Here is a 13661-nt window from a genome sequence, read left to right on the forward strand (position 1 = left end):
ACTGCTAATCTTGGGTCTGGATTCAAATAAACCTAAAATTGAATTCTAGCTTCACTATTTATAGATGTATTAGCATTAAGAAGCTAAGACAAAGATATGCATAAAATGTATATATATTATGTCTCTCATAACGTTACTATGAAGATTAAAGAGATAATGCATATAAGACTCTTAGCACTGCTTGTGGCACACATATGCTATTATTATTATTAAATCTATATTATTAAAATTCTCACAAATTTCTCACATAGACACATAAGTTGAAAAATAACTCTGTTCATGAGTTTTTCAAATATAAATTATATGCAGATTAGAAATACAAGTATTTCTCAATGAATATAGAAAGTAACTATCAGCATGAGCTGTGATGATGAAGTAATGATATTCTGAAAGTCCTGCCAGAAAAATTAATCTCAGTAATTTGTAGTCAAAGAATATATCTTCACATGAACATATTTATCTTAATACAATAAAAAAATCTTTTAATTAGAAGGACTTTACGGATTTTTGAGGTGTATTCACACTAAACATTATAATGTAGAAAAGTGGATGTTAAGAGTATAAAGCAAGGATACAATTTAAAAATATGTATATTTTATAAATAGGTCTTAAAGGCCTTAATATAAGTTAACCTCCATAAATACTGGAGATTGTGCACATGTTAAAATAACTGCTGAGAAATCAAATTTTTAGAAAAGCTTATATAAAGCTGGAAAATAAAAATACAGTATGTTTAATTTATTAATTCAATTAGTTTTCACTTATCTGTAGGAACCTATATTTCAGTTCCAATCACTGTTTGCTTTAATACTAATTACATGGTTTTCACTTCAAACATAAATCATTAATAAAAATTAAACAGAAAAATATTGAATAAGTTTAAAATATTATGCAATTAAAAACTATGTAAGCATCTCCTTCCAAGGCCCAAAACAGCAAAAAGGACAATTTTATAATTAGATTTTTAAAAGACAATATACACTGCTTCTTAAAGCCGTTTTTCTCTCCTTAAAATTCCTTTAATTTATTGTGTATTCTCTGCTGATATGAGGGCAGGTATCTTGCCTATTTTGTTTATTGGTGCATCTCTAGCCAAGCCCTGCAGAGTGTATGGCATGCAGTGGGCATTCATCACCTATCTGTGGAATAGACCTGAATGAATAATAAAGAACAAGCTCAAGTATGCAAAAAGGCAGACAAACATAGTGGAAAAACTCCTTGGAGTTTCAAAAAAAAACTGTAACAGATTGGGGAACTTGTTCAAAAATTGAAGAAAATATGCATCCTGTCTATTCTGGTCAGACTTCCCTGCTTTAGTCAACAGGATAAAGACACAAAAGAAGAATTAAGCATTTTTTAAAAGGCAGTAGAAGACAAAAACAGTATGAGCAAAACAAAAAAAGATTCTAAGAAATATGCAAAGAAATGCTTGATTTACAATGAAAAGATGGTTACATTAACAAAATAGGGCAAGTCACACAACACAGAATCCCGTAAGATGGAAGATTAAGTTACATTAAGTACAGAGCATCCAGCATGAGTCCACTGTTGTATGCCTGACCTGAGATTACAGTTCATATAAAAATACAGCACCTTAGTACACAATACAAGTAATACCTAACCATTTGCTACAAAGGGAGCTATTACAATAGAAAAGAAAAAAAAAAATTCAGCAAGTTATCCAAATCAAAAAAGAAAACTGTAATGAGAACAGTTTGCACTATGAACTTTCCAAATCAAATTTACCATATGATGTAATGGAGAAATTGATCAGATGGGCTATTTTCATTGTGATCATGTTTAACCATCTCTAACATGTAGGCTAATGAGATAAAATAAAGCACACATATTTTGTTTCCTTTAAGGCTGTAAAATTTGGACTTACCCCACACTTAGGGTCTCACAAGATAGGACATTCTTGTGTGCTCAATCTAAAATTTCAGATGGACAAAAAAATGTATTTTCTAAGGAAATTCAAAGTTGACATACAAAATGAATGCATGAATGGAGCCAAAGACAAATGAAGATGGCTGTTATGTCTCACTTTCAAACTTCCCTAAGCTCCTTTAAAAGATCTGTAAATTTTTAAGAACTGTACAGCTATTTGATTGGAATAGATGCCATTCACATATTTCGATAAGTTTGAATCTTACTTTGATGAAGAAATCTTTGATTCGCCTATCTTTCATTCATTTGATTCACCTATCTTTGAAGCAGAAACCGGTATCTGCAATGTATTTCCATTTCAATAGGATGTGACAGAGAGAAAAAGCAAACAATGCTGGATTTTTCAGAGACTAACATATGAATCCCAGTCTATTCTGAAATGTTTAGCTATGTGACCATACACAGATAAGTGTTCATATCTGCTTGTATTTGTTAAAACATATTCTCTATCATCAGATTGTTAAACTCAACGTTAATATCTATCACTAGAGAAATAATTTGTAATCAGAGTATGTGCCTTGGCTGAACTGATTTACCATTTGATAATACTTCAAAGAGCTATATTTCAATATTCTCTTCGATTTCAAAGTGAATAGCAATGAGCACTAGGCCTATGATAGTATTTTTTTAATAAATAATACTCACAAAAATTATTTTGGATTCCTTTAGCATTACCTATTTTTTTTTAAAGTTTCCATAATTAATGTCTTATTGCTAATAAAAAAGGTGATGAAGCAAATATGCATATGGATTTCAAAACATGACAAATATATACGTCCACCCAGAATGGGAACCATGAGGTGTTTATGAATTCATGTTAAAAATAGGTACTAAGAACCCAACCTTCCTACTATTTCTAAAACCTTCTATGTCCTCCTAACCTATTCCGAATAAAAGAAAGTAACGAGCTGAATGGTCATTTGATTTAATTGTTCATTTGTTTTCATTTTTATTTTATTTTTCAGTACTGAACTTGTCTATAACCTAAAGACTTATAAATTCCATATGTCAAGCACTATATCTACCTTTTGCAGAGCTTAACAGATATATAACTTTAAAACATGAGAAGAAAATTAAGCAGAAAAAGATCTCCCTATACCACAAAAAGTTACAAAATCATTTTGCAGAAAAACAATCTATTATAAGTAAGCCATCTCACAAACAGTAAGAGCAAAAAATACTGTGAAGATAAACTTGTAAACAACCCAAAGAATTCTAACAAATTCATCTCTTTCTTCTCTTCCCCAAATTAAGTAGACCTATTCCAAATAAACACATTACCACTTTTTACTTGCTTAAGCTATACCAATTCTTAAGAAAAACTGTGTCAAATCTGAAAGTTAACATTTCAAACAAAAAGTAAATGATATAAAGGAGATAAACTCAGCTTCTGGCTTTGGAGTTAAAGTAGACAGACTTAACATTGAAAAGCAATACAGTCCCACAGAATTGGATGAAAAATTTACAAAATCACATATATATAATAGGGGATTAATATACAGAATATATAAGGAACACCTTCAAATCAACAATAAAAACAATCCAATTTAAACATGGGCAAAGGACTTAAATATATGTTTCTCCAAAGATGATTATAAATGGCCAATAAGCACTTGAAAAGATGGAGGAAGTAGGGGGTTGGGTGAAACAGGTAAAAGGGATTGAGAGGTACAAGGTTCCAGTTATAAAATAAATAAGTCATGGGGATATATATACAGTATAAGGTATATAATCAATAATAATGTAAAAACTTTGTATGGTAACATGGTCACTAGACTTACCATGATCATTTCATAATTTATTTAAATGCTGAATCACTATGTTGTGCATCTGAAACTAACATACTATTGTATGCAAACTATACTTCAAAAAAAAAACACTAATCATTAGAGAAATGCAAATCAAAACCACAATGAGATATAATTCCATATTCAATAAGATGGCTATCAACAAAAAATGGAAAATAACAAGAGTTGGTAAGGAAGTGGAGAAACTGGAACCCTTGTGCACTGTTGATGGGAATGATGGTGCAGTCGCTGTGAAAAACAGAACAGCAATTTCTCAAAAAATTAAACATAGAATTATCATGATTCAGCAATTCTACTTCTAGGTATATACCCAAAAGAACTGAAAGAAGGGACTCGAACAGATTATTTGTACACACATGTTCACAGCAGCATTATTCACAATAGCTAAAAGGTAGCAATAACCCAAATGTCCACTGATGCATGAATAGATAAACAAAATGTGGTATTTACATACAATGAAATATTATTCAAACTTAAAAAGGAATGAAAGGAAGGAAAGGAGGGGGGGAATGGGGGAGGGGAAGACATTCTGATATATTCTATAGCATGGATGAGTCTTGAAACTTTACACTAAATGAAATATGCCAAATACAAAAGAACAAATATTCAATGATTCCATTTACATGTGGTATCTAAAATAGTCAAATTCATAGGGACAGAAAGTAAAATAGTAGTTACCAGGAGCTGAAGGAAGGGAGTAATGGGAGTTATTGTTTTAATGGGTACAGAATATAAAATTTCTGGAAAGTGGTAATATGAATAGTGGTAACAGCAGCACAACAACGTGAATGTACTTAATGCCACAGTACTTACACTTAAAAATGGTTAAAATGGTAAATTTTATGTTAGTTATATTTTACCATGATAAAAATTAAAATAATAATAATTTTTAAAGCGGTGTGATACAGTTGAAGGAGCCCTGAATCAAGAAAATGAAAATCAAATCGAGGCACTGATACTAACTGTGTGCTCTTAACTAAGTAACTCGACCTCTCTGGGATTCAGTTTTTTCATCTTTGAAATGAAAAGATTGTAATAGATGATGTAGGTGTCTCTTTTCAGTTCAAAACATTCCATGAAATCATATTCCAGATGCCAGAAGAACCAAAGCTGAAAATCAGGCTGCTGCCACTCAAGTGGAGATAAGAGAATTAACATCTCAGTTAAATCTTACCAGTTTTAAGACATTCTGCTACAGAGAATGTGAATCACAAAAGCAGACAGATGAAAATAAACACAGCTTTGGAAACAAGGGAATTAAAAAGATCTATCTCCAGGAACATTAAAAACACCCAACTCTATGTTCCTAAGGCCTCAAACTGGGCAGTTAAGCAAACACCATTTTCAGTCCTGTGGGGTGGATTACTCATTCTCTGCTTGCTAATAAATATTATGGGCATTTTTGTTATACTTGAAGGGCCCAGCTTCCATTAAAGCTAAAAGCATTTACTCTGGTGTTACAGCAGAAAAATGGCTGCTTCAGTTTCCATTTCAGGGAGGCAAAAGGATCAGTATCTGCCTCACCTCTCCCCATCAATACCATGAACCTACTAGCACCAAATCCTGTATTTCCTATTTAACACTGAACTCAAACACAGATTCCACAGAAGCAACTTCCTCCCACAAATAAACTGTTCAATAACTTCACTAGTCAAAACCAAGCTATCTGGCACTGTGCTAAGTAAGGAATGGATCCCTTAATCTTGTAAAGAAATACGTGTTTTCCCACATTCCTATGAGTATGAAAATGGCTCATGACATAAATAAGCAATAATTATGAAAAAGGAGAAACATGAAACAGATTTTGATTCAATATGAGAAAGAGCTTTAGAGCTGCCCAACAATGAATCTGGTTGCCTCAGAAAGTAGCTAACTCCCTTTGAATAAAATGTTCAAGCCTTGGATAGATGACCATAAATCAAAGCTATGTCATAACGACTCAGAAATTGAGATAATACCTAAGATTCCACCTAACTCTAATGAACTTCAATTCTACGAGATCAGCAGCACAGTAGTATCTATATACTATTAATTGCTACTAGGAGAATTCAGACTTATTAGCTGTACTATCATAACTAGCCTCTCTACACATGGAAATTCATATTTACTATAAGGCAAGAAAGTATACTGAGCTTTTCAAAGATGATTAATAAAAGATAATTTATATCTTCACTCCTTTCGGGTAAGGAAGGGATCAAGGACTTTGGAATCAAATAACCCTCCATGAGAATCCTTGTCCAGCCACTATGTGACTTTGGACAAGTTATGTAACCTGAGTTTTTTAGTTTTATAAGAGGGAATATCACCTAACCTCACAGGGTTGTTATGAAAACTTTGTTAAACTAAGTGCCTAACACTGTATAAGAAAGTATGGTATTCTCTTTCAAATCCTACCCATTCTTTAATAACCTGCTTGAAAGTTACCGTCTCCATTTTCTCCATGACTTTCTAAGCCAAAGTAATTTTTCTCTGAACTTCCAAAATTTATTTATAAATAAGATCACATTTTTGAACCCTCAATTATAGGAGAAAGTGAACTTGAAACTATATTATGGTTGTAGTTTAACAGCCTGATCAGAAAGTAATGGGACTAATGAATATCTGATTAACTGGTTTAACTATTTTTAAGTGTTCATATTAAAAAGTGTAGACATCCTTATTTGTGTACAAGTCCAGGCCCAAAGTAGTCTTCCAAATTCCTCTCCCACTGTATCCCTTCACAGATCTGAATGGACTAACCCTGACTTTGTCCAGAAAATACTGTCACCTAGAAGCCTCTACACCCTAACCAGCCTCTGAATACCTGGATATCTAACTGATTCAGCCATTAAAGCCCAATTCCAATGCCACTTCTCTGAAGCCATTCCTGAGGTCCTAGAAAAATTCTCTAATTTTTTTAAACTAACAAGAAAGACATTCTGCTTAAGCCTCAATTTTGCAATTTAATGACAACTGTTTTCATATGTGTCTGTGTCCTCCCCTACTAGACTGTAAGTCTTCCTGGTGAGGGGATATCTTTTACCCTCACTGCATTCTACTTTATTCTTTCCACAATCCCAACACTTAGCACAATGCCCAACAAGACACAGAAAAATGAAAAATATTTAATGACATCTAATGTCCCCTAATACAACTGAAGCATCTTAAGGGAAAGAAAAAATAGCAAAGGAATAAAAAAAGAAATTGACACAAACTTCAGGCACCTATTTTTAAATTAAAACTGCAGATCAAGAATGTGTAAATCGTCAATGTTCATATAACATTGTATAGTGACAAAGGCAAACTATCTAAAAACTACATTACACAGAATAGATGAATCTCACAAATTATTTTAAGTGACAGAACCAGTCAAAAAAGGAATATATGTTGTATGATTCCATTTATATTAAATCCAAGAATATATGCTATTAGATACCAGGATAATGGTTAACACTAGAGGAGGATGAAAGAGAGAGGCTTTTGGGATGCTGATAATATTCTGTTTCTTGATCTTTCAGCTGGTTACCAAGCATTCAGTTCTGTTATGAAACACTGTAACATATGCACTTTTCTATAAGATATTAATATTTAAATCAGAAATTTTGAAAGAGTTGAAATGTTTATCATTTCTCTGTATTGAAAAAAATGTTAAGGCCAAGAATATATCTAAAAGCCTAAAAGCATTATCACTGTAGAAATTTTTAAAATAACTATGGACAGTAGACCAATGCTTAATTCTGCTAGCAAAAACAATGCTATGATACTTTATTGACCTTTAACCAACCATTTACTGCCCTTTTTTAAACATCTCATATCAAAAAAAGAGTCAAGTTAAAATTTAAATTAATTGCTCAAGATTTATGTCATTAATTATTATTGGTCACTGCTTTTCTCACCACACCCTACACATTTCAGTCTTGTTCAAAGGAACTAAAAGAGCTAAAGTTAACCTGATATAAAAAAATGAAAAAAAATTTTTTGAAAAGTTTATTTTTGTATGTTTGAAAACTATGTAATATAGAATGAAAGATACAATGTAACCAAAATATTTTGAAAAAAATACAATCTAAGAAACTGGAGTTTTGTAATAGCTTGCTCATTCAGGTTAAAATATATTAACATGAACATTTAAATGGGAGAGAAATAACTTTTTTTAAATGTTACTTAAGCCACATATTTTAAAAATTACCAAACCTGATTAAATTAAATATTATTTGTTTGCAGCTTCATATATAATTAATATCTCAATTTAGAAATATTTTAAAACAAAGAGTATACACTATTTTGCTGATTTAAGTAAAATCTAGATTTTCATTACTAACTCAAACATACCAACTAAAAAATTTTCAATGTGCTATAAAATGCCTTTGTTTCAAATGCTGTGGCCTGTAGTAAATATGCTCTTCTCATTACTGCATGAAATATAAACACAGCTTCATAAATGTGCTTTAAGAAACTCTGAAATGTGAATTTTAAAAGTCCAAATGAAACAGCTTGTATAATTTGAGGAAGGGAGAGACCATGAATGGGGACAGAGCTGACATAATCCTCACTCACTGCAACAGTTAAATAGAATTCTCAGTTCTCATATGATTTCTATTTATTTCAAGTATTATATGATGTATTTTATCTGGTATTTTATTCATTTCATTTAACTAAGATACATCTCAATTTATTGAGTTTTGTACTGATTACTTTCAATTTAGAGTTGCTAAGAATAATTATAGCTTACTTTGTATTTGCTAAGGAAAACAATTTAAAGAAACTATTTCAAAACAACATACTTCTGTAAAGCATAGCAAAAATACCACTGAAATAATGTAGAAGTGGTCTTAACTACAAAAAAAGCAAATCACATCCAAATAAATATTAGCATTCTGTGATCTCATGCTTTTAGTATTTAATTGGAATATTTTCATTTAGATGTCAGCAGATATATTTTAAACCAAATTTGGCAATATTTAGAGCAAGCCTTACACATCCTTGACATAAGCCTTACCTATTTAAATATTCAACTTTTTTCATATAAAGGCTATAATTCACTTTGGAAATTTTGGCTGTTTTATTTTTAAAAAGAACTTAAGTATTTCCCACGGTGAACTGCATTGTATCTAATAAAATTTTAGGGTCTTGAGTGATAAATAAATCAGCAGATACAAATATCTATTAAAGTTGATATTGACTTATCAACTGAGACATATCCCATGGTATTTTGTAATAGACCAGAATATAATACTTGGCTCAAATGCAACATGTAAACAACAATAAAAAGTTGAAAAGTGATTCTCTACACAGCATAATAAGTGCCATATGAGGACTATGGATGACTAAGGACAAAATTAAACTTATCAAGAGAAATTAAGAATAAAATAATTTAATAGTGATTTCACTTTATAGAAGAACTGGTTCCAATACGAATTAACTTCAAGTTCTATATTTTTTTAATTTTCTGAATCAACAGGCAAATTTCTTTGAAAATGTTAGCATTTACTTTACAAATTTCATTTTAAAAGTTATATATTGTTAAAGGAACTATATTGTTAACAAATGAACTTTAGATAAAGAAGTCAAATCTATTTTCTGAAAGTTTTGTTGCTTTTCATAAGTAACTAATGAAAATACATCCTACAAAAATAAGCTTAATACTAATTAGGAGGAAAAAGCAAAGATGTATTCCCAATAATTGAAATGATCCAAATTTTAAAATACAGAAATATTTCACCAGAATATAATTTCATTTACCTACATCTTATTTCATATACTTCAACAATTATTTCTTTAATATTAAAAACACTGCTTTCAACTAAAAGAAAAAGGTATGATTAGTAACTATTGACTCTCTTTCTATAAATCTCTTTTAATTCAGGAAGAAGGACCTCCAAATAAAGGAATCCAATACTAAATGAAAGTAAGGGCTAAAATCAGTTTCTGCCCAAATGCAGAGTGACTGTAAACAGACATGTCAAATATACTAAATCTATGTCATGGGTATACTTTTCTCAGTGGTTAGGAATACACAAGAAATTGTTACTTAGTTGAAAAATACTTTGGCCTTGATATTAATTTGCAACTTATTAAAAAATCTTTGTAACCTCTCAAAAAAGAAAAAAAAAAAAAAGAAAGTACTTGCCCTGCAGTTCCTATACAATGTGAAAAAGCAACATTTTACTATAGCTGCGATATGGATTGATAGTTATTACCCCAACAACAGTTATCACCACCACAAATACTATAACCTAATAGATTTCAGACATTTAAAAGAGATTTTTAACGTCTCAGTAAAAACAAGATACATGAAGTATTAACTTCACATATTTTTCTAAGGTTTTATATAAAACTAACACACTGGCATAAGACAGATACGATTGGGTTTTTTTCCCCTCCTAAGATAATAAGTGAAAATTACCATAAACAACACTTTAACACAATACTTACCAGCATGTGGACAGTTTCAGAAGTTTACCATAAAGAGCAGTGCTGAAAGAGGGAATAATCGGTACAGGTACGCAGTAAGATCCCCTACAATCCAAAGAGGTCAGTCCTGCCTGGAAACCAAATATCTGCAACAAAAAGAAAAGATCCAAATGTTCACAGAGACAAAGTTTTAGTAAGCACAGGATGAAATACGTCAGTTTCAATTTGCTCTACAACAGCTGCACACTAAATATGTTCTGATGTCTTTTTCCACTTCCCAAACATCAACATTTTCTTCTATTAAATAGGACATTAAGTCAGAATTAAGAAATTTAAATACACAATATTTCTTTCATATCCCTGCAAGATGACTCTTCTTTTGACCAATTTTAGGTTTCACATTTTATTTCTATACATAATTCTCATTTCGCATTTTACTGTCTGCTAAAATGCACATATTCTCTGTTAAACTGACTACATTGTGCACATCACAGATATTGTTAGTAAATCATTGTTATATCATTTTATTCCTAAAAGAACATTAACTACAACAAAAACAATCTTAAAAAGTATTTTGCCTTCAACTTACGGTATGCACACACAAAAAGGATATCCAAACATATCCTAAATAATGTTACATCTTTTCCCTTTCTTTTGTAAAAATAATGGTAGGGCTGAGGTTTTTCACCTCAAGAAATTTGGTACATGGCATAAATTACTCTTTATAAGTTTATACTTAAAACTAGCAGATCACATTCAAAAATTTTATAAGCATTCCCTGAAATTCCTGAAAACTACATTTGCCTTCATAGGAAGAATCAATGTAACATCACATTTTACATGAAACGTTGCAGAGAACTGAATATGATATTTCTTCTTCCATTATTTTCAATAAAGTAAATGTTTCAAACAGGAAACACTGACACACAGAGATACAAAACAAAGAGTTACTGTTTTCCAACAACATGCAAAAGCAGTTTAACCCCAACATTTATGTTTCATTATTATTTTTTATTCCTTGGGTTTACAAAGCACTAACTTTCTTATCTCTAGGATTAATATTAGCTGCTAAATTCTACAGTGAAACATGTTTAAAATACCTCAGTAACTAATTTCCAATACAAAATACTTTCATTTAATGAACATAAACTAATGATCAATTTCTTAGAAAGTAATATTAAACTGCTTCCAAATGGTTTCAAAAAGCTATTCTGTTCCTACCATTCATCAAACTGACAATGTCAAATCTTTTCCTGTAAAGTCAGTTTTCAGTGAACGAAGTAACATTTTGGAAAATAGACATTAGTTAGAATTTTGTACGTTCAAAGAAAAACTGCATTTCAAAGGGCCTACCTACTTAATTACTATCAAGAAAAGTGAAAGTGATATACCTACTGATTCCTATAAATCCCACTATTAACCAAGATGCAAGAAATAAAGAATTGAGAAGAAAAAGAAAAAAGTATGTTTCTAATACTTAATTGATCAGCCTTAAAAATTAAGTTATTCCACATATATATTCTTTGAAGACTTGCTCTAAGCAACACTATATGCAAAGAACTTCTGGGCACTGTACAATTTCAGCATTTCATATTTCCTCTGAAAGGGCCAGTATTTAAAAGTTTCTGAAATTTGCAATTATTAATACCACTTAATACAAAGCATGATTATTCAAACGATGCCCAACCTCCAAATATTTCTAGAGTATGAACCAGGGTAATACTTCATCAAACTAGATTATCTGTGTTCAACTAAGAATGCTCTCAAGCCACCTTCTAATATTCTATAAATGTCCCAACAGTATAATCACAGACACTATCATTAATGTACTCAGAGGGAAACTGGGTGTTGAGGAGATCCCCTGCTGGTTGTCTGCAGAACTGCAAAGGACTTTGGGGAAGGTCCTGCATATTATTCTGTAATTTTTTTAAGCTTTTACTAAATGTACATGTTGTCCAGAGATGACTCCAGAGAACATCCAAGCAAGTATAAATTACAGTGAAATCAAAAATAATTATTTCAAAAGAACCATCAAAGATAATTATTTCTTTTTTGTTTGTTTGTTTAGTTTTGTGTTTGCTCTTCGAAATAACCAATTTCAACTCTCTCTTTTAAATCACAGCAGTAAGACACACAGATTTACCATACCTATATAACCGAATAACTTGTCAACAACCCTTGACCAAGATTACAAATCCTTTATCTAGAAAAAGGAAAACCAGCGCAGTATGAATTGAGGTTGTTTTCACCAGGACTGTTCATATATTCAGAAATAGAATAAAAATACTTATTAATAACACTGCAAACCAACAGTCTGAGGCATCAAGAATGTATGAAGCAGTAAGTGCAACTACTAATAGAAGTTTTAGCTGAAGGAAATGCCAACTTGACTAAGATGACTTACATATGACATAAAATGAAAAGTTAAATATGCAGTGCCACCTTTTAAAAAATCCAATTAGAAAACAATTTAACTAAATCACCTCGTTTTACATATGGGAAAAATGAAGTCTAAAAAGGATAAAGGACTTCTTCATAATTACCTATTGCTGGAACAGCAATATGATGTTTCATTTGATATAGCTCATCTATTAGCTCACAATTTCACTCTGCCTTGCTTCCTCCCTCTATTCCCTGCTTCCCCTCTCCAAAAAAATATGGCTGATTCACCACTTACTCTTAAAGAAAAAACAATCTTTCTCATCACTACCTCTCCCCTCCAACCATCAGTAAAATACCATTTCTCATCTGTCATCAGCAAAAATCTTGAAAAAGTAGGCTGGAAAATGCCCCTTTTTTTTTTTCATTGCCTACTCATTCCTTAAACCCTCTAAACCTAGTTTCTATTCATGTATCCATTGAAACAAAAAGAAACTCTGGACTGAAACTGATACTTATATTCTTTTCTTATGGACAGAAATTAAGTATTTTCTCCTAATTTTTTTCCACCAACAATTTAAGTGAGGAAACAATAAATAATAAGTAATTTTTTTCATCACCCAGAATTTTTTAAATGAATGTCATGTTGTCACCTGTACTTTTAATGAAATAAAATCCTTCAGAATACATAAGGAACACTTACAACTCAACAATAAAAAGACAAAATAACTTCATTTTAAAATGGGCAAAAGATTTGAATAGATATTCTCCAAAGAAGATATACAAATGGCCAAGAAGCAGATGAAAAAAAATGCTCAGCATCATTAGTCACTAGGGAAACATATATCAAAACCATAAGGAGATACCTCTTCACAACCACTAAGATGATTAAAATCAAAAAGACAGTAGTAACAAGTGTCAGTGAGGATATGGAGAAATAAGAACCCTAATTCACTACTAGTGGGACAGTAAAACAATGCAAGAATCCCTTTGGAAAAAAAAGTTTGGCAGTTCCTAAAAATGTTAAAGACAGAGTTACCATAGAACAGGCAGCTCCACACCTAGGTATATACCCAAGGGAAATGAAACCTGTGTTTATACAAAAACCTATACAGAATGTTCATAGCTATATTA

General features: G+C 31.2%; 1 protein-coding gene across 10 annotated transcripts in view; it reads right to left on the reverse strand.

Moving 5' to 3' along the window:
- VPS13B (vacuolar protein sorting 13 homolog B) overlaps positions 1–13661 on the reverse strand; it is a 769553-nt gene that overhangs the window by 655182 nt on the left and 100710 nt on the right. For all 10 annotated transcript variants that reach the window (XM_057531718.1, XM_057531717.1, XM_057531723.1 and 7 more), the window contains exon 16: positions 10170–10294. In XM_057531718.1, the coding sequence (XP_057387701.1) occupies positions 10170–10294 (125 nt within the window). The remainder of the gene's footprint in view (positions 1–10169; positions 10295–13661) is intronic.

This window comes from Balaenoptera acutorostrata, chromosome 17 (genome assembly GCF_949987535.1).
Source record: "Balaenoptera acutorostrata chromosome 17, mBalAcu1.1, whole genome shotgun sequence".
NCBI lineage: Eukaryota > Metazoa > Chordata > Mammalia > Artiodactyla > Balaenopteridae > Balaenoptera > Balaenoptera acutorostrata.